General features: G+C 39.8%; 1 protein-coding gene across 8 annotated transcripts in view; it reads right to left on the reverse strand.

Moving 5' to 3' along the window:
- Positions 1 to 23,043, reverse strand: part of baz2a (bromodomain adjacent to zinc finger domain, 2A) — a 96,432-nt gene that overhangs the window by 37,281 nt on the left and 36,108 nt on the right. For 7 of the 8 annotated variants that reach the window (XM_053644382.1, XM_053644381.1, XM_053644377.1 and 4 more), the window contains exons 12-21: positions 18,462 to 18,818; positions 17,978 to 18,232; positions 17,435 to 17,649; positions 15,103 to 15,177; positions 14,858 to 15,029; positions 14,072 to 14,134; positions 13,713 to 13,857; positions 12,696 to 13,348; positions 12,282 to 12,477; positions 3,044 to 3,199 (exon numbers count right to left, since the gene is read on the reverse strand). In XM_053644382.1, coding sequence (XP_053500357.1) covers positions 3,044 to 3,199; positions 12,282 to 12,477; positions 12,696 to 13,348; positions 13,713 to 13,857; positions 14,072 to 14,134; positions 14,858 to 15,029; positions 15,103 to 15,177; positions 17,435 to 17,649; positions 17,978 to 18,232; positions 18,462 to 18,818 — 2,287 coding nt within the window. The remainder of the gene's footprint in view (positions 1 to 3,043; positions 3,200 to 12,281; positions 12,478 to 12,695; positions 13,349 to 13,712; positions 13,858 to 14,071; positions 14,135 to 14,857; positions 15,030 to 15,102; positions 15,178 to 17,434; positions 17,650 to 17,977; positions 18,233 to 18,461; positions 18,819 to 23,043) is intronic. The other variant, XM_053644380.1, reaches the window with a different exon arrangement.

Raw genomic sequence — 23,043 nt, forward strand, 5'->3', positions numbered from 1 at the left:
AAATAAAAAGACAGCTAAATAGTGAAAAAAACAATTGTTGGAATTATACGAATGAATGACAATAACTTGCTAATAATCCATCACCTGAATCTTTCTAATTGGCATGGGCCTCCAGTCAGTGCTGTTCATGTGAAATTCATTCAGTGTTACACCGATGAACATTCTACAGTGAAAAAACCCCCCCAGCTCATTTGAAAAACAGTTGAGCTGAGGCTTGAATCCTGGTCACGGGCATAGTAAACCTGTATGATACCACTGCACTAATTTAGCACACATACAGTAGCCACGCTCACTTTACATTTTACATAATCTTGTAATTAGAAACTTGTTTAAATTAGGTTTATCATAAGTTTTGATGAGAAACGTAAAATTTTTATGTGAACTATTTGACCACACATTCCATTTTCATGGTACTGTGTTCAACTACAGTATGTTGTTCCATGCGCCACCTGGTAGTTATTGTGTGAAGCACGACAAATGAATTTTAATTCTTAGAACCATGCCTGCAGTATACCGCGTGAAAACACGTGACAAATCATGTGATACCATGTGGAAAAAAAACATGCATTCTTAAAGGCCACATCTGTATTGTTGCATTCATTTGAGTTAATGTTGCTATGGAAAAACTTTACAGGTAAGCTATTTGTGACTTTGTAGCAAACATTACTTTGTAACAGTTGCTGGTTTCTGCTAAATATATCTGCAATTCATATGGATGCCTCAACAAATAATATTGTAATATCAGTGTTGGGTGATTACCCTCTTTCATTTCTGCACTCAATTATATGTTTTAATTATATAAGAAACCACATCTTTATTTCATTGGGTCTATTAAGCAGCCAGTTCTATAAAATCATGTGAAGTTTATTTTAGAAAGTTTTTTCATTCAATTTTCATCAATTTAAATTAAATCAATAAATTAAGAAATTTTACTTTTTAAATTTAAAAGTAGTTATGCACGCTTTGCATGCATCCAGAGCATGTGATCTTCTGCAATGCACAGATGTACAAAACAGACACTCCCACCTCTGCAATAAACACGGGAGATGTTAGTCCCATCCGAATCAGTACATGGAATCACAGAGGTCAGGTGATAAGAACTGTAACTCAAACTATGTTTAGAAAACTAGTCCCATCCGAACCACTAGTACACATAAAACAGGGAACTGACAGTCCACAGAAACAATAAAAAAGTATGTGTGACTTTGGGCAACTAAAGTATTTTTAGTATTTTTGCTCCCAGGCACTAGCCCCCCTAGGGGAAAAGTCTTTTTTTCCTCTCTGGACCCGAGACCAAAGCCATGAAGGAATACATCAGAGACTCTCTGGCTGCAGAAATCATTTGTCCTTTCACCTCCCTGGCAGGCACAGGATTATTTAATATGGGGAAAAAGACAAGTTTTTGTGCTGACATAGATTACTGGTGACTATCAAGAACTGCTACCCTCTTCCACTCATGTCTACTGCTTTTGAGCTACCACAAGGAGCCACTGTGTACAGGAAAGCCTAACAACTGATCCACATCAAGGACGGAGATAAGTGGAAGACTACATTCAACATCCCAACAGGTCACTAAGATTATCAGGTCATGCCATTCGGCCTGACGAATCTCAAAGTGGTCTTCCAAGGATACTCATCAATGAAGCCCTGCATGACATGCTTAACCACTTTGTCTTCGTTTACTTATACGACATCCTCATATTTTCCAAGTCACTCCATGAACACGTCAGTCTTGCAATGTCTGGCAAGTTGCGCAATGCCTCCTGAGGAACCACTTGTACATAAAGCCAGAGAAGTGGGAGTTACATTCCACATGGGTCTCCTTCTCTGGGTTCATTGTCTCTAAGGGAAGTCTCCAGATGGACCCGAAGAAATCTAATGCAGTCAGAGACTGGCCTACACCCTCTTCTGTGAAAGATGTTCGGCGTTTTCTGGGTTTTGCCAATTTTTGCCGGTGGTTCATCTGCAGTTTCAGCTTTATAGTGGCTCCTCACATGACCCTGACTAAGAAATCCTCCTCTTGGTTCATCTGGACCGCCGAAGCAGAGGAGGTCTTTTCTGAGCTCAAGAGGAAATTTACTTCAGCTCCAGTCCTAGTCTTGCCCAACCCTGTCCCCCCTTCACAATAGAGGTGGACGGTTCAGAATTGGGTGTTGGAGGGGTGCCGTCTCACTCGTCATCTGACATGAAACTCCACTTGTGCACCCGATGGGCACAGAGGGGAGACCAGCAGGAAAATCCTTTTATGATTTTTGCCTTTTTGGAATCTTTTGTTATTTTTGGCCTCTTTGGACCTTTTGTGAATTTTACTTGGTTGAATTTTTGGACTTAGTTAGCTAGTTGGACTTTGTTTCATGGTTGGATTGTTTTAGGTCTCCGTTTGCTCTTTTAATATTTACACTTATGGCCTTTGGCAGACTCCTTATCCAGAGCAACTTACATTTATACAAATGAGCAGCTGAGGGTTAAAGGCCTTGCTTAAAGGCCCAGCAATGGCAGCTGTGGGATTCAAACTCTCAACCTTCTGATTAGTAGTCTAATGTCTTAACACTGAGCTTTTCTCTTTTCTCCCCTCTCTGTCTCCTAGAGATTCTCTGCAAATGAGTCCAGCCTAGCCTTTGGAGGAGTGTTTAAGTTGTTGGGTCATTACCACCATGACCCAGATTCAATTCCCATCCAAGGTCACCCACCAGTGGCACAGGTATTACTTAACCACATATTCTAAAAAAAATCCCAGCTCTGGAAGATCATCATATGGGCAGATGAGACAAAATTCAACTTGTATCAGAATGATGGGAAGAGAAGGGATGGATTTTCCCATGCCACCACAGATATGAAAGTGGCTTAAATACCACTTCAACCTTGTGAACACAGCATTTGCACAGAATTTCATGCACAGAAAAGTCTAGATGATCAAGCTGTCCATTGTTACTTACTGTCAGCAAAACTATTAAAACATTTCTTTATACAAAATAGTTTTACCATATGGGTGAAACAGCAAATATCCGCATAATTGAATATGGTCTTTTAAAAGATGACTCACCTGTCATGGGTTGTGTGCAGCACTTAGTCAGGAACTCCATGTGTTTGGTCAGGTTCTTGCGAAGGACCTTTTCTCTGATACCACGAGGATGGAGAGCAGTCAAAATTGCTGTGAGTTCCTCAGGCTCTCTGATCCACCACCAACCTTTCACCATCTCTGGAGATGGAGAAACTTATTTACTTCTTAAATATAAATATTATTCTGAACCAATAGTGTTTGTATGATTATACAAGTTTAATAAGTGAACAACTCAGCATAGATTTTGCTAACAATTAGTCAGCTCCAAAATAAATGACAGAGTGAAACAGTGCCTATTAGTAAAGGTGATACACTATCAAATGGCACATAAAATGTATATTTTGTAGTATTTTTCACAATTTAAATTAACAAAAAAAAAAACCCAGATCAGACACATGTAAAAAGTAAGTACACCCATACATTTATCACACCTTCAAATCCATAAAATTAGAATTAGGTGTTCAAGATTGGGTGCGAGTGATTAGAACCTGCTTAGGGAGTACAGGTGGAACCTGTCTTATTTATACCCCTCTCATATCTAGTGTCTGGATTTCCCTTTGCTATTGAGGTGTGTGGTGTCATCATGCCAAGATCTAAAGAGCTCTGCATGGCCTTCAGAAAAAAAATGTTGTGTATGCCTATGAGTCTGGCAAGGGATTTAAAAAGATCTTCAAATTATTTGATATACATCATTCCACTGTAAGGAAAATAATTTACAAATGGTGCAGATTTCAAACGACTGCCAATTTCTCCAGGACTGGCCATCCCCAAGGGCAGACCATCTGATGCAAAAAGAAGTCTCCAAGAACCCCACAATTTCATCACAGGATCTGCTAGCAAGTCTTGCAACTGTTGGTGTCAAAGTGCATACGTCTACAATCACAGAAAGATTGCACAAATTTGACCTGCATGTGAGGTGTGCCAGGAAAAAGCCTTTGCAAGACTACACTTTGCCAGTGAGCATATAGGCAAAGATCATGCCTTTTGGAATAATGTGTTCTGGACAGACGAATCAAAGAGTGGTTTGGAACAGTAACAGCAGACATGTTTGGCGCAGCCCAAAGACAGCTTTTCAGGAGAAGCACCTCATACTTCATACATGTGAAGCACGGTGGTGGAAATGTTATGGGTTGGGGTTATGAAACTCACAATTACCTGGAAACTGCAGTAGCCATGAGCCTGTTTCATTTCACTCTTTTTATTATTTTAGGTGTCCAAGCACTGAAGGTGCTGGAACCCTATTGTAATTCTTTATTATTATTAAATGGTAAATGGTCTGCACTTATATCGCGCTTTTTAACCTTAGCACTTTACACTGTTTCTCATTCACCCATTCACACACACACACCAATGGCAACAGAACTACTATGCAAGGCGCCAGCCTGCCATTGGGAGCAACTTGGGGTTCAGTGTTTTGCACAAGACACTCGACATTTGGGTCGAACCGCCAACCCTAAAACTAGTGGACAACCCACGCTACTACCTGAGCCACAGCCACCCACTATTATTAAGGGTCCAAGCACAAAGTGGTGGAAACCTATTGTTTTTGTTTGGATTTTTAGGGGTCCATCATGTTGAAACCTTACTGTTTTGTTAGGATTTTTCTTCTGATTTGCCACTGAAATGAATGATGCAGACCAAGCTGTGAATCATATAGACATAAAACTTTATCAACATGTAGTATTTGTGCCTGAACCAGATAAGCAAGATGGACAAAACTGGCCTAATAGTATAACCAGCAAGAAAGTACATTTTGGTGCATATCTCATGAACTGTGAGCCATACAAATAAAATTCTTTTCATCCAGTTCAGTTTGTTCTCCCAAACAAAAAGCTTCAAGAACCATTTAGGTCAAAAATCTAAAAGGTGTGCATCATACCTGACACCTACAGGAACACTTTCCATTTGGTTTTGTGATTTTAATCATTCTCTTCAAATGCTATTGAGCTTTAAACTATGGTATATTTTGTGAACATTTCCATACGGTATAAAAACATCACAATGTTTAGATATGATTTGACAGTTTATTTAATTAAATTTCATAAATCTAAAAGGTGTGCATTATAGCTGACACCTAGATGAACACTTTACAGGTGGTTTTATGACCAAGTCAGCCCCTTCAAATGCTACTGAAGTTAGAAACATGTATACCAATATGCAACTTTAGAGACGGTCCCTTAATTTTGCGCATATGCGAATACCAAACATCAAGCCAAATTTATGCCAGTCCACTAGGTTCATCGTCTTTTGTGGCTTGTCAGCAAAATCCCACCACTAGGGGCCGGCCCAGAGTAACATGTTTCAATAGTAATGGCAATCCATAGCTCTTCTTGTGAGACCCGAATGTGAAGACTTGAATTTAAAGACTGGAATTTTAAGACCTGAATTTTTGTAGCCTGAATTTGTGAGGTTGAAAAATGTGTTGAAATATTACCTGATGAATAATGAAGATGGTATTTTAACAACTGAATATTTTGGAACCGTATTTTAGGAAGGTTAATATGTGTGCATTGAATTTTGAATGCTGGAATTTTGTTTTCAGTCAAAATATACAAACCCAATGAATTGCAGAGGAAACTAATTCAAGCACTGTTATTGCTGTTTTTTTTTTTGTTTTTCAATTTGTGGCAAATTACTGGGCAGAAAAATTCAGGTATTGTTATTGCGATATGTTTTTATTCAATTTATGTAATTCAACATGCCATTTTGCCTTGAGGACATTTGGCACTATTATACTTCCATAGGACAACTGTTGAATGTACAACCTGCATAGCAGCAATATTGGGTGAAAGGTTGAAGCAAAAATGCCTTACAATAGTAAAAGTGTCCAATAGCAGCATATAAAGTGCAGGTATTCAATCATGATTGTACAATGGTGGGTGTTGGGAAGGTTTTGATTGGTCCAGGTGAAGGTTGTGAGGCAGTCATTTGCTGAGTATTCTGACTGCTTCGGGAAGACCCTGTTGTGATGCCTGGTGGCAGTGGCATGGATGCTGCCAGATGGTAAGAGGGTCAAAAGTCCACAAGAGGGGTGGGACGGCCCATCCACAATGCTGGTGGCCTTATGGATGCAGTGGTTGTTAAAAGATGCATCGATGACGGATAGAAAGACCCCAATGAACTTTTACGTTGTTCTTACAATTTGCTGTAAGATCTTGCGGTCTGAAATGGTGCAGTTCCCATACCAAACAGTGAGAACAGCTGGTCTCACTGCTCGCTATTGTTCCCATGTAGCAGGTGGTGAGGAAGAGAGGGGAAAGCTCTCTTCAACCTCCACAGGAAGTGGAGATGCTGCCAGGCTTTCTTGGCCAGGCAAGTGGTGTTGATAGTCCAGGAGAGGTCCTTTATGATTTGCACACCAAGAAACCTGAAACTTCTGATGCTCTCCACAGTTGCTCGATTTATGTACGGTGACGAGTGGTCCACAAGGCTACTCCTGAGTGTCTTCACCTCCTATCTGTATGGTGACTCCTCATTGATACTGCTAAGACCCACAACTGTAGAATCATCAGCAAAACATAATGAGGTGACTGGAGCTATACCTAGCAGCAATCAGAGGTGGAATATGCACACAGCCCTGTGTTCAGCGTGATGGTGCTGGAGGTGATGTTGATCAGGACAGACAGGAATTGCTGAGGGATGATTGGGTTGAATGCTAAACTGAAGTCTATGAACAATATCCTCACATAATTGTCCTTTTTGTCCAGATGGGTCAGAGACCAGCAACAAATATAGCATCCTCTGTTAAGTGGATAGGGCTGTAGGTGTAGTGGTATGGGTCCAGTGTGGTAAAAACACTGTTCTTTATGCGTTCCATGTCATTAAGACAGGTCACAGACCATTTCTTTAGCACAGGGATGACAGTGGTCATCTTGAAGCAGACAGGAACAACTGTTTGGCTCAGGGAGATTTTGAAGATGTCTACAATGAAATCTGAAAACTGATCAGCACATTCCCTGTGCACCTGGCCAGGTACGTTGTCATGACCAGCAGCTTTCTATGGGTTAAATCTGGGCAGATTTCTCTGGACATCCACTGTGGACAGACTATTTAGTCAATGGAAGTTGGACTGGTCTTTCCTGCCGGCACATTGGTTTGTGCTTCAAACAATGTACAGAAATTGTTCAGTGCATCTGGGAGCAAGGCAGCACCATAACAGATGTATGATACAGCTTTGAAGTTGGTGATGGCCTAAATACCTTGCCACATATGCTGTATGTCCCTGCTGTTTTGAAAGTGGCCATGGATTCTTGGTGCATAGTTATGCTTTGCTTCTCTGATAGCCCAGGAGAGGTGGGCTCTTGTTGTGTCTAGGGCTGCCTTGTAGTCTGACCTGAAAGCAGGGACTCGAGTTTAGAGTAGCACAGACACCTCTGCAGTCATCCACGGATTTCTGTATGCGCATTTAGTTATGGTCTTGAAGGAACAGATCATCTATGTACTTACTAATGTAGCCAGTCACTTATCATGTGTATTCCTCCAAATCTGTAGTGTGGTCATATGTAGCAGCCTGTCTGAACACATTCCAGTCTGTATGCACAAACCAGTCCTGCAGTGCTGACATGGCCCCTCAGACCAGGTTCTTACCTGTTTCAGAACTATTTTCAGGTGAGGTCTGTATACTGGGATTAGTACAAGAGAGATGTGGTCTGAGCAGCTGAGGCGGTGGTAGAGTGCAGCCTTGTATGCACCATGCATGGTGGTGTAAACGAGGTCATGTGTTTGTTCTGTGGGTCACAAAATCAGCATGTCTCTGTAGGTTGCTGATAACCCCATAGAGTTCATTTAGAACTTCCCTTGCATTAGTGCTAAGTAGAATGTACACTGTGGTAAATTCTCTAGGGAGGTGGTATGGCCAGCACTATACAATTATAAACTCCACCAGGATGAATAGTAACTTGAGACTAATACAACATTCCAGCACCATTCACTGTTAGTGTAAACACACATAACACGATGTGCAGTTAGCCCAGCTAGCTGAATGGCTGTATCCGGAATGTTGTTGTTGAGCAGTGTTTCCATAAAAACTAAAATATGCCAGTCCCTGATTTCATAGTGGGTAGTTAACTGTAGTCAGAGGTAGTCTGCTTTATTGTTGAAAGAGGGAACATGAGAGGAGAATGGATTGTAGAAACAGGGTTAGCGGTCAGCCTAGCCTGAATGCCTGCTCAGTTGCATTGCTTTTGCATCCCCATGCACCATTTTCAGTTTCCTCTTTCCTGGCCAGTTCCTGTAGTAAACTGAGGTTGCGTAGCTCTTATTACAGTCCAATGTTTATTTCTCCTGAGCTTTGTTTTCCAATATTCAGTAGGAATTGGCAATGGTAGACATGTTCACCAGTGTTTTTCCTATACACATGTCAGGGAAAATATCCTTGTTAGGATGGACTACATGCAACACGGCACCATATCTTTGCATATTTTATTGGATTATAGATTAGCTTAGAACCCTTGGATAAGGCATTCCAAATTAAGCTCAGGCACATCCTGTTTGCATTGATCATTTTGAGATGACGTGAAACTTGGCTGACACTCACCTGTGACAAATTCGACTGAATAAACATGATTTAGAATGGAACATACCTGTGTGTATAAAGTCCCACAGTTCACAGCACAAGCCAAAAGAACAAGCCATGAAGTAGACCTCAACCAAATTGTGTTAAGACATGTGGGCAAGGGTTTAAAACCATTGCTAAAGCTTTGTATGTTCCCAGGCACAGACTGAGCTCCATCATCATGAAATGTAAGAAGTCTGGAACCACCAGGCCTATTCTTTGAGCTGGCAGTCTGCACAAACTAATTAAGTGGACTAGAAGGGCCTTGGTCAGGGAGGTGACCAAAAATCCAATGGAAATGCTAACCGGGCTTCAGTAATCCTTGCAGAAATTATACATCCTGCTAGAATGACAACCATTTCAGAAATGCTCTGTCAATCAGTCCTTTATGATAGAGTGACCAGATGGAAGCCACTCCTGAGTAAAAGGCATATGGAAGGCACTTAAAGTTTTTGTAAAGTAAAAAATTTAAAGTAAGATAAATCATGTCAGACTTTTTCCACCCTCAATATGAAATTACAACATATAAAAATGTTATGAAAAACAATCAAACATTTATATGGTATGATAATATTGTGTTTTTTGTGGGATTAAATGAAAACATGAAAACTGGAGTTGACTTTTCTAGTGATATCTGGCAACTGTGAGCTTAAATGAAGTGAATGCGCTGTCTACTAGAGTTGGTGAAGGGAGAGTGGCAGCGTACTGTATATTTGCAAACTAAACAGTTGCTACTCTTGATTATGATTGGTGAGGAATTATTTAATAAAGAAGTTTGAATTACACCCCACCTTGTAGCGTTAGCATTATTATTAATTTACTGGTGCCCGACGCCGCTGTCGCTACATGAGCATGTCACAGTCGCAGGTTCGGGTCATTTTGCGTGATCAAATGCAACTGAAATGGTCGCACTGTACAGCCCTGTGGCGTCTCATGCAAATCAATTTGCAGCCATTATGTCCTCATTTGAGATATCCACTATTCTTTGGCATTTCCTTGTTGAATAAATGATTGAAAATGCTATTTTTCCTTGATCAGGTACATCAACTTTATTAATATGCACTGTTTCAAAGATGATCAAATGTTTGCTTGTCCAAATATGTCAAAAAGCCAACAACTTCTTTGGGGTGTACTTATATTTTCAGATGTCTGTATATACAATCCCAATTCCAAAAAAGTTTGGACAGTATGGAAAATGCTAATAAAACAAAGAGGAGTGATTTGTAAATGTGTTTTGACTTGTATTTAAACAAAAAACTTATAAAGACAAGGTATTTGGTGTTTTACCTAATCAACTGCATAGTTTTTTGAAGGTAAGCGTTTATTTTGAAATTAATGCATGCAACACGTTCCAAGTTGGGACAGGGGCAATTTAGGACTAACAGCGATGTGATAAGTTGAAATATAAAGGTGATGTGAAACAGGTGAGGCAATCGTTTAATTATAGTATATAAGGAGCCTCCAAAAAATGCCTAGTCCTTCAAGGGCAAGGATGGGTCGAGGCTCGCCAATCTGCCAACAGATGCATCAGTGAATAATCCAACACTCTGAGAACAACATTCCCCATAGACAAATCGGTTGGATTTTGGGCATTTCACCTTCTACAGTGCACAATAATAATGAAAAGATTCAAAGAATGCAGACAAATCTCGGTGTGTAAAGAGCAAAGCTGAAAACCACTTCTGAATGCGCATGATCTCCGATCCCTCAGACGTCACGGTCTTAAAAAGCATCATGAGTCTGTAATGGATATCCTGATATGGGCTCGGGAATACTTTGGTAAACCTTTGTCAGTCAACACCATTTAGGCTTTACTATACAAAGCAGAAGCCATACATGAACACTGTCCAAAAGCACTGACAACTTCTCTGGGCTCTGTGTCATCTGAGATAGATAGAGTACAGAGTACTCATCTGAGTAGCAGTAGAATTGCGTTTTGTGTCAAAATTCATTAAAAAAATTAAGTCAAAATTTCAAATAACTTTTGGACAAAACAGCTGTCGTGTTCTCCGGGCCAAAGAGGAAAAGGACCATCCAAGCTGTTATCAGCATCAGGTCCACAAGCCAGCATCTGTCAGTGTATGCGGGTGTCAGTGCCCATGGCACGTGAGGGCACCATTAATGCAGAAAGATATGTGCACATTTTGGAACAACATATGCTGCCATCCAGAGCAGGACAATGCCAAACCACATTCTTCCTGGATTATAAGCGCATGGTTGTTTAAGCAGAGAGTGCGGGTGCTAGAAAGGCCTGCCTCAGATTAAGAATGTGTGACTCATTATGAAGAGCAAAATAAGGCAACGAAGGCCTCGTACAGTTGCACAGTCATGCAACTCTGTCCTTTGGCTCAATTTGCAGCTCACTCTCTTAGATCAGAATTTCAACTTATATAGATTTCCTGATATTTACATCTAGATGTGTTATACAACTTAGATCATGGCATCTTTGGTGGCATACCACCCATTTTTAAGTGAGCAAAAGAACTGGAGCAGATAGCCTTAAAGTAAATAAAAGTAAATAAAATGTGATATTGGTTGCATATTCCTTCCTTGCAATAACTGCATAATTTGTGTGGCTCATCTATGTACTTCTTTTCAAATTCCAATCTAGCCTTCTGATTCTTACTACTGATGAGTGGTTTGCATCTCTAGGTATGGCCTTCATATTTCATAAATCAAGGGAAAATATACCCTTCAGAGAGTGAATTTAAATTTAAATTTTAACCCTTTGTTCATAAAAATTTAAGTGGATGCCAATAACTGTAGCTGACATTAAAAAATGTTTTGTAATAACTGTATTTAATTTTCTTAAAATAAATTTAACGATTAGATTTATATAATATTTTCAGTGAGATTTAGCAAATTACCACAAACCCCTTTTTCCCCATTTACTCAAAATTAAAATTTGTCTCATGTAATTTTCATGTCATAACCACAAACCTTTTTGTGCTCAAATCACAAACCTTTTCCGAAGCAGTAGTATTGATTTAAACATGTTCAAAATATAAGGTAGCATAGCCGTTTAATTAATATTAATAATATTAATATTATTACTGTAACAACAAAAAAGAGACTCCACGTTATACTCCTAATAGAGCGAACCTTTGTAATATACACTATATGGCCAAAGGTTTGCGGACGCATGAACATCACACTGATATGTGGGCCTTCCCCAAACTGTTGCCACAAAGCTGGAAGCACACAACTGTCTTTGTATGCTGTAGTATTAAAATTGAAACTAAGTGGCCTAGCCAAACATGTTAAAGCATGACAATGCCCCTGTGCACAAAGTAAAGGTCTATGAAGACATGGTTGGTGTGGAAGAACTCAAATGGTTTGCACAGAGCCCTAACATCAACCCTACTGAGGTATGAATTGAAACACAGACTGCACCCCAGGCCTTCTTGCCCAACATCAGTGCCTGACTAACGCTCTCTTGTGGATAAATGGGCAAATCACCACAGCCACATTTCAAATCTAGTGGAAGGCCTTCCCAGAAGAGTGGAGGTTATTATAATGGCAAAGGGAGGACTAAATCTGGAATGGGATGTACCAAAGCATATGAGTGTTTTGTTCGGGTGACCACAAACCTTTGGCCAAATGTTGTATGCCGATCAACTAGAAAAAGGTAGGTTTGGTAGGGAGGCAAACACAAAGCAGACTAACCCTGTGGTATGGGCTTGACTAATAGCTCAGTAAAGTACTTCTGCTCCATTTCCTGAAAGGGAGAGGAGGGGGGTCTGCCCCTGCGTTTCACTGCATCTACCTCAAAGTTCCCGTACCCAGCACCACTGCCCTTCCTGCACCTCCTGCCAGGTCTGGGAGCCTTAGGGGAGCACACATAAGGATTGGAAATCATAAGCTGTAAAAGCAAAATTATATATAAATATTCTACATGAAAACACACAAAATCCCACAAACAATAAATGCCTTAGATTTTTAACTTTTAATCTTAATCAGAAAATGTATATGCTAAATGCATACACAGCATGATCTAGAAAAGTTATTATCTAGCCAGACCACGCATGTAATATAAAAATGAATTTTTTTTTTAATCAGTCAGACCTGAGTAACACTGACCTTTGGCAGTGTGACTGGTCTAAGGTGAGGACTAGTACCAAGAGGAAGGGGAGTCTCGTTAATAGAAGACATGAACGTAGATGAGCATGGATATAGTGATTCCTCTTTGCATGACTCCTTAGGCAACATTTGTCTCCTATCTATGTGCTCCTTCATAAAGTCTTCTGATTGGCTGCCACCCTTACTATTCTCAGCCCCTGATGCAAAGATGTCACATGAGCCATAGATCAGAGAGCACTGAGATGGATGCATCCAGGAATGCAAGGCAGACTGGGTGAGATCTAGTATTTCAGAATTATGCACTTCTCCTGGCACTGAATCCCAGCCACCTGATTTACTGTGGCGGCGGCGGCGGTTCTTGAGTGCGCGTAAATGGAGCTCGACCTCTGGTCTGATTTTGCGGGGTCGGCCCCACCCTCGAGGGCTGCTCATAAGAGAAGCCTCACCTGGAAGAGGGTCTGCATCTGGAGGAGACAAAATGGAGGGGGGAGGGGCAATATTGGAAGGGTGAGGGCAAAAAGGTAGGTGTGTTTTGGTAGCATTGCGCATTGGAGACAGATGTGGCTCCACTATGTTATCCACCTTCCCAGAAGACATAACCTCTTTGTCAACAGGAGGCATAGGTTCATCCATGAACAGAATGTCTCCTGAAGCTGCCAAAAGATAAATAGCAGTGAATAAGTGTTAACTTTAACAGCTAACTTGAATTTAGCCTTAGTTTTATTTAATACATGCATAATAGTTTTAGTTGGTGAAACTACTGCACTAAAATAGATCAGTTTTAGTCAATAAAAAACTACATAATTTAGTCTATTTAAAAATGTCCTTAAATTTCACAAACTAGGTTCTATTTTAATTTCTAATGAGCAATGGTCTTACCAATAAAAACAAATTTTTAGGTGTAGCTTTATTCAGAGATTTTAAATTGTTAATTTGTGTGGAATTCTGTGAATTCCAATATGCTATATATTATCCAAGACAATCATATCACCAAGATATGAAATGCACATCACTCACCTAAGATCTCTTCTGGCCCTTCTACCAGCACACCACCGATATTTGGCAGCAGCCAGTACCTCCGATGGTACCGGTCCTGTCCCAGTGACATTGCCCGCATGCAACGTGATGACTGAAGGAGCTTCTTACGAAAAAACTCTTGGCGCTGAAAAACAGGATTCTTCAATAACATCATAATCATGATATATCGGGACCATACCAGACACCAAGATGTTTTCCCAAACTTTAATGCGGTTTCAGCTTCCAGCAATCAATATGAATAAAACTCAAAAAAAAACCAAAAGTCAATGTCAATATGTTGTGATATCAATATAATATCGTCTTATCATTTGGCTCTATTGTGAATTTGGAAGCCCTACCTTGGTTAGCTTATCAATCTGTCGCTCCAGCTCAGGAATACTTGCAATGTTTGAACTTTCAGCCTGTAAGGAAACATAAATGTATTTGTCCTCCAATGTATGCAGGGGAATGAACTGTAAGTGCTCCCCCAGGACTGAAGAGCTTGAAGCACCATTTGAAAATGGCCATATTTTATTTATTTATTTATACATACATACACACACACACACATATAGTGGGGGAATTAAGCATTGGACGTGTCAACATTTTGTTCAGTAAATATATTTCCAATGAGGCTATTCACATGATATTTCCACTTTATTATACATAACTTTATTTATGGACTTTAATGTTGTGAATTGTTCATATTTCCAGATTTCTTGAGTTAATACTGATGTCTGGTGAAACTTTCATGTGAATAACCTCATTGGAAATATATTTAATGAAAAAAATGTTGTCCAATACTTATTTCCCTCATTGTGTGTGTTTGTATATATATATATATATATATATATATATATATATATATATATATAAAACCACTAAGCCACCGTGCGCCCCGTATATAAATATATTTATGCTATATATTTATTTATTGTATTAATATACATACTGAACTACTAGCACATTTTACTGCAATATACCATAGGCAATATATTATATTAGACATATGTTAATATTAGCCAACACAAGCAAGCCATAGTGGTCACACACCCTCACTGCTCACATTACAGAAATATAGCATTTGTAAACTAGCAATAAAATTAAAAACTGTTGGTGACTTTACAAGATAATTTATGTAGTACCTCACAAATTTTGAGCTCATCTTTACACTGGCGAGATCTGCCATTCTCCAGCAAGCTGCTATCTGCGAGGCTCTCATCTTCAGCCACACAAACACGGGTACTGCGCCTCCGCTCCTCAAAACGCAGCTGCTCCTCAGAGCGGCCAGTTTTTCGTGCTAAAACAGCCTTCATTCTGTCACACGTGCGTGAATTAGATCAATACTGAGAAGCATCAATTTAAAATGCTGCATTGATAAATGCCTTACTTGCGAAGTTTGCCCTCAATAATCCACTTGTTCTTCTTGTAGGTAGTCATGTTCTCCAGGGTCTTGTCAATTTCACTGTACAATGAAAACAATTCTGTTTTTAGTGTCACATATACAGTCCCCTCCAAAACTATTGGAACTGCAATGCCGATTCATGTCTTTATTAGACTGAAGACATTTATGTTTGAGATCAAAAAGATGACTATGAGAACAGAGTTTAGAATGTTAGCTTTTATTTCCTGGTATTTATATGTAGATGTGTTACATAGCACATAGTTGCATTTCAACTCCTGAAAAGGAGACTGAAGGAAGAAACACTCAAAAACAAACAACAACTGAAAGAAGCTGCAGTACAAGCCTGGAAAAGCAACACAAAAGAAAAATGCAACAGTTTGGTGATGTCAGTGGGTCACCGGCTTGATGCCATTATTGCAAGCAAGGTATATGCAACCAAATATTAAGTGTTATTTATGTTACGTTATTTACTTTAAAACTATCTGTTCCTATACATTCGCTCACCTAAAATTGTGGTAGTCTGCCAACAAAGGTGCCATGTTTTAGGTTGTTTAACACATCTAGACCTAAATATCTAGAAAGGAAATCTGAAATCCTGATTTATCATCTTATATTCATCTTTTGATCTCAAACGCAAATGTCTTCAATTCATAGTGAAAACAATAGAATTAACCTTGCTGTTCCAATACTTTCAGAGGGAACTGTATGTATATACATTCATGTGAAAAATGTAAGTATAGCCCAAGGAAATTTTTGGCTTTTTTGACATTTGGAGCTAAAATTTTATCATCTTTGAAATAGTGCCTATTAATAAAGGTGATATACTTGAAAATTAGCTTTTTCAATCATTAATTCAACAGAAATATCAATAGATGTGATATTCTTCTGTAGAAAAAGTAAGTACACCCTTGGCCTCAGAAACCCGTTAGCAGAAATAACTTCTTGAAGGCGTTTTGTATAATTGTCCACCAGGCTTGCTGGAATTTTTAACCATTGCTCCACGCGATAGTCTTTCAGTTGCAAGATGGTTGTGGGTTTTCTTGCATGTACTGCACGTTTCAAATCCCCCCACAACATTTCAATGGGATTAAAATCTAGGCTTTGACTAGGCCATTCCACAACCGTCCGTTTCTTCTATTTGAGCCATTCTTTGTTGAATTTGCTAGTGTGCTTTGGATCTTTATCCTTTTGAAAGCTCCACGTTCGGCTCAACTTCAACTTTTGGACAGATGGACTCACATTATCTTCAAGCACTCTTTGATATGATGCAGAATTTATAGTTGAATCAATTAATGCAAGCTGTTTAGTCCCTGAGGCAGCAAAGCAACCCCAAGCCATAACTTTTCCACCACTGTGCTTCACGGTTGGTATGAAGTATTTCTCCTGAAAAGCTGTCTTTGGTCTTCGCCAAACATGTCTGCTGTTACTGTGGCCAAACAAGTCTATCTTTGATTTGTCTATCCAGAGCACATTATTCCAAAAGGTCTGGTATTTGCCTATATGCTCATTGGCAAGCTCTAATCTTGCAAAGGCTTTTTCCTGGCACACCCCCCATGCTGGTCAGATTTGTGCAATCTCTTTCTGATTGTAGAAGTATGCACTTTGACACCAACAGTTGCAAGACTTACTAGCAGATGCTGTGATGAAATTTTGGGGTTCTTGGAGACTTTATTTTGCATCAGACAGCCTGCTCTTGGGCAGAATTTGCTGGGACAGTCAGTCCTGGAGAAACTGGCAGTCGTTTGAAATCTGCGCCATTTGTAGATTATTTTTATTACAGTGGAATGATGTATTTCAAATAATTTAGAGATATTTTTAAATCCCTTGCCAGATTCATAGGCATCCACAACCTTTTTTCTGAAGGCCTTATAGAACTTTTTAGATCTTGGCATGATGACACCACACACCTCAATAGCAAAGGGAACACCAGACACTAGATATGAGAGGTTTAAATAAGACAGGTTCCACCTGCACTCCCTAAGCAGGTTCTAATCACTGGCACCCAACCTTGAAAATCTGATTCTAATTTTATGGATTTGAAGATGTGATAGAGTTGTACTTACTTTTTCCAAGTGACAAATCTGTTTTTTGTTAAATAAAATTGTGAAAATTAATACAAAATGTCAATTTTATGTGTCATTTGATAGAGTGTATCACCTTTATTAACAGGCACTGTTTCAAAGAAGATCAAATGTTTGCATGTCCAAATATGCCAATAAAACAACAATTTCCATGGGGTTTACTTGTTTTTTCACATGACTCTGTGTGTGTGTGTGTGTGTATAGACACACATACAAATTAGTTGGTTATATCTTACTTGATGACCGTGTTGCTGGCATTGAGCTCCTCCACCAGGAAGCCCAGGATAGAGGCCTTAACTTCAGGGCTCAGGGTTTGGAAGCTTTTAGTGCGGAGACTATTGCATATATTCCTCTCAAAGCCATGAGATTCCAGAAAGACCCGGAGCACCTCTGACACTGTGCTGTGGCACAATTCCAGATCCACCAGCTTTTCGCCTAGGATCTTCACTGACTACAAAAAAAAAGTCAGAGGGTTAATGACTAGCGAGGCACACCTGATCTTTGTTTACCAGCATGTATTTACATGTTTTTGATCTTCTCTCTCTCTCCATCTCTATCTGTGCATGAATCAAGCTATCAGTGAGGAAGAGATTTCTTTTCTTTTAGAGCTATGGTGCCATTGGTGTGCATTCTGAGGCTGTGCTGAACGTTAATAAAATTTCAAGTTCAAAGCTTACTCTTGAGTCTCCTTTCTTCTCCAATCATGGTAACATTAAGGCTAAATACATTTCAATAAAAAAAACATTATACTGCATTATACTACTACTATATCAACACACCTGGTAGTATGGTGGCAAACCAGGATCATGCAACACAGCATTGACCAGATTTACTAGCAGGTCAAGAAGTTCACTCTGGCTTTTGCCTAGTCCCAATAGACCCTCCTGCAGGGTGGCCAGACATGGGATATCCTTAGGCACCTGAAGACCCAACACTTTCCCAAAGCTGTGCAGGAACTCTACCACTGTGATACAGTGGGAAAAGGTGACACCTGACAGCACCAGTCCTGGGATGTGAGACAACTCTGGAAGAGGCTTGAATGACAACAGAGCATAAAATTGAACTGATTATCAAGTCACAGTTTGGGTTTTATCACAATTTTTATTATAATAAGTAAACTGATATTGTACAGAAACTTTGGTTAAAAGCAAGGTTTTGACAGACATCTGTAGTATTCCAACAATACACACAATTACAGTCACTTTCATTATAAAAATAAACAAACAAAAAAACACTATAATAAACATTCTTTTATGCACTCACCATGTGGTCAGTGAGGCACATGTCCTCAGTGGGCTTTTTCAGCTCCTCTAGGATCTTCTGCTGCCTCTTCCTCTCCTCCAAGCGTCTCTTGGCCTGTGCCCTTCTCTCTGCCTGCCTCTTAGCTGCCAGTGCTGCCTGTGCTTGAGCCTCTGCTTCAGCCTCAGCCTTAGCCAGAGCTTTAGCTTTGCTACGGGCTCCTGCTATCCTCTTCATAGGACAGACCTTCTCAGGACACTGCTCTACAGAAATCTTCCTTCTATAGCCTGGCTTCTTCGGTTGATCATTGACAGACTTGTAGATGTCTGTGTCTAGAGACGGAGCTTGGTCCTCCTGGATAGGCTCTCTCTCTTTCTCCAACTGTGCATATACAAAACACTGGATTAGGTTTTTTTTTCTTTCCATTTTCCCCATTTTCTTGCTATTAACTTGCCAACTCCCACTCACCAGCCAGGTTTTCCTCAACACACGACAGCTACCAACCAGAGAGGGTAAACGCTAACATACTTTCACAGAAACACGTGAAGCCAGCCACTCGGATCTTTTCAACCTGCTGTGTCACATGGCAGCATAACACACTTGGAGTTGCCATCTCCCGAATACATGAGCTCACAGACACCCATGATTAGTGTCGCTGTGACTGACAGAGGAGAGAAAATATTCCATCCCTACCTACCACCCTGAGAGCACAGCCAATTTTGCTCCCTCTGCTCCTGCCCTTCAATGACTGTGGCATTGTCAGGATTCAACAGTAGGTCAACAGATTAGAATTTTGCATACCATATAGAAGATATTCTACTTGAGACTATGGCTTAAACAAGCCATAACATACTATTAATAATATTTTGATTATAGAGAAACATTATTGCAATCCCTTATTAACAACTACTTCTAATCATAACCACAATTGGGATGATAAATCCATTTAAAATTACATTCCAATTTCATATTTGGATATTAGTTTGTAATTTTACACTCTACAAGCAATCATTCATGTTCAAATTGCATAATACACAGAACTGATAATAAAGAGATGCACCAATTTGTACTTATACCATGAATTTATAAGCAAGGATGTAATGTTTAGAAAACCATTTCATATTAACTATAAAGCATCATTTTAGACTGGCTTAAATTATTTTACTTCTGGGTTTATTTATTTGTTTTTTTTTTATGGACAAATATATAAAGATGCTGCCCTCTGGTATAAAAATGCTACTGTAAGCTAGCTACCAACCAGGGAGGGCAAATGCTATCATGTGCTTCTTCCAAGTGATATGAAGCCAGCTGACTGCATCTTTTCGAACTGCTGCTTCATGCAACATCAGGGGGTGGTGTAACACTCTCAAAGCTATCCACCCAGTCTACATGCACAGACATCCATGACTGGTTAGAGTCACTATGATTGATTGGGGAAGGAGAGAGTATGCCACCCTTCCCTCCCAGAGAGCAGAGCCACATTTTGCTCTGTTTGGCTTATTGGAAGCTATGCTTATGGTTCTCACAGCTGTACAAAATCAAAACATATCAAAGAGATAGTGTACCTACAGTGGGTAAAAAAAGGATTAAATTTTTGTTGTATTAGACTTTATTGTATTGTAGATTTAGTGTATGACTAAAGACATTTTCTTTTTTGGTCATTAATCTGCACACAGTAATCCATAATGAAAACGTGAAAATGTTTTTGTAAATTCGTGCAAATTTATTAAAAGTCAAAACCTTCACCTCTTTAGTAGTAAATTGTCTAAAATATATCCCAATGTTCCTGACATGTGTGAAAAATGCAAACTTTCGCCCTGTAACCCGGGTCATACATTTGCACTCTGTCCCAAACTGCAGAACTTTTGGAACTCTTTCTTTGAAACTATGTCCGACATTCTTAAAATAAAATTGGATGTCTGTCCTTTAATTGCCATCTTTGGTGTTTCATCTCAGCGTCAGCCTCTGAACCATAAACAAGCTAGTGTTGTGGCCTTTGTATCATTATTTGCTCGACGCAGAATATTGTTGTCTTGGACCTCTCCATAACCCCCCTCTATATCAGTTTGGTTTAAAGACTTAATGTTCTTTTTAAAACTTGAAAAAATCAAGTACAACATCAGAGGCAGGGGTGACTCATTTTTGGGAAAATGGCAACAGTTTATTACCTACTTCAATGATGTACGGACCCTGGAGGTGGATTGAGGAAAGGTAGACGGTAAACACTAATCATCTTACCTTTTTCTGTGTGTTTTTCTTTGAATGTTTGTTATTGTCTTTTGTTTCCCCCTTTCTTTTGGTTTCTTTTGGCTGTGGTTGTTTTGTTGGGGTTGTTGGGTGTGGTGTTATAATGTGTAAAATGCAAATTTCCAATAAAAATTCTATGATCCAAAAAAAAAAGAGTCAAAACCTGATTCTGAATCTTTAAGTATTCAGACCCTTGGATAAGGCACTCCAAATTGAGCTCAGATGCATCCTGTCTGCTTTGATTATCATGCAATGTCTCTAGATCTTGACAGGAGTCCACTTGTGGCAAATTGAACACACTGAACATGATTTAGAAAGGCAAAGGTTCCCACGATTCACCGTATGTCAAACCAAAAATCAAACCAGGGTACAGGGTCCCACGAATCACAGTGCAGGTCAGACCAAAAATCAAGCCATAGAACTCTCTGTAGACCCCAATGATCAAATTCTATGGAGACACAGATCTGGGCAAGTTGTATTTCTCAAGCTTTGAATGTTCCTAGAAGCACAGTACCACCAGGACTCGTCCTAGAGCTAGCCGTGCAGACATAATCAGTAAACAAGTGAGAAGGTTCTTGGTCAGGGAGGTGACCAAGAACCCAATGGCCACTTGAACAGAGCTTCAGAAGTCTGTCAGAGAGATGGGATAACCTGCTGAAAGAACAATGATCTTATAAATATTCCATTAATTAAGCCTTTACGGCAGATTTTGTAGATGAAACCAGACCTCAGTAAAAGGCACATTTCAAGCACATAAAAGACTCTGAGGGTACAAGGAAAAAGATTCTTTGGTCTGATGAGACAAAAATATAACTCTACATATGGTGAAAACTGCTTTTCAACTGGTAATACCATTCCTATGGAGAAGCATGGTGGTGCCAGCATCACGTTATGGGGTACTTTTCAGAGGCCTTTGAATTGAGGGAAGGATGAAAGTAGCCAAATACAGAGAGGTCCTTGAAGAATCCCGGCTCCAGAGTGCACACAACCACAGACTGTAGCAAAGGTTCACCTTTCGGCTTGACAACAACCCAAAGCATACAGCCAAGACAATGCTGTAGTGGCTTCGGAACAAATCTCTAAATGTCCTTGAGCAGCCCAGGCAAAGCCCAGACTTGACCCCCATCTGTGAAGAAACCTGAAGATGGCAGTTCACAAACACTCAACATTCAATCTGACTGAGCTTAAGAGGATCTGCCAGGAAGAACTAGTGCAAGTCTGTGTAGCAACTGCACGTCTATGCCAACCGAGAGGGTTTGTTGTTCAAGGTATGCATATGGATTAAACTATTGTTTTATGATGAAACATATTCTAATATCAATAATTTTAGAGATTATCAGCCATCTCGCCATCGTATACTTTATCCTGCTAAAATTCTGAAGCCTGTTTTAAGTGAAACACTTCCTGCTGCCACTTGGTGGCACTATGACCATGACACACAATAGTCACATCCATGTGATCAGTCCCCATGAGCAAACATACAGCTCAAGTTTCACCCAGAAGAATATGGGCTCCCTTTTGAGTCTGGTTCCTCTCAAGGTTTCTTCCTCACGTTGTCCCAGGGAGTTTTTTCATGCCACTGTCACCTCTAGCTTGCTCATATGGACTTAGATCTAAATCCAAGTTCATATCCAGATTTTTGTAAAGCTGCTTTGTGAGAATATATAACATTGTTTTTAACAATGGTTCAAAGAAAATTTCATTTAATTGAAAAGGAACCGGCAGGAACTGGCAGATGCCTACTGACAGACCCCTCTTCCCTGTGTCAAGGGACATAGATCATTTGACCGAAGAGTTCAGGAAAGACATGTTTCCATTAACTTATGTTAGGCTACTAAACATAAGACATGGGCTTAAAATTGGACTTTTGCCTTTAACCCTCTTACCCCGTATGGCCAAAAAACCGGCTTGCCCGTCTTTGATCTATTCCCATAAGGACGATATACTGGCTTGGTCGTCTATGCCAAATCCCCGTAAGGCCGATATAGCGGATTTACAGTGTAAACGTTATCCCCGTAAGGCCGGTGTACCGGCATTACTCTGCTATGATTCCTTACTTATTTAATTATTATTTTTTGACCCGGAAGGTTGATGACGTCACGACGTGATTACGTTATTACGCCGGCATTACGATGAAGCTGATCCAAGCGTGAATATTGGTGTAATAGTAGAAGTGAACTAAAAATGCCAAAGCGATAAGCCAATCGTGTTCCAGCTAAAGTTACACCTACAGTGAACACAGGTACATCTAAAACAGTGAAAAAAAAAGAGAAAACATACACAGTTACACAGGCGAGAGTGAGGATTCTAGATAGTGACAGCAGTGAAAGTTCAGGTGATGTTGAAACCGAAACCGAAA

Source organism: Ictalurus furcatus, chromosome 15, assembly GCF_023375685.1.
Source record: "Ictalurus furcatus strain D&B chromosome 15, Billie_1.0, whole genome shotgun sequence".
Lineage (NCBI taxonomy): Eukaryota > Metazoa > Chordata > Actinopteri > Siluriformes > Ictaluridae > Ictalurus > Ictalurus furcatus.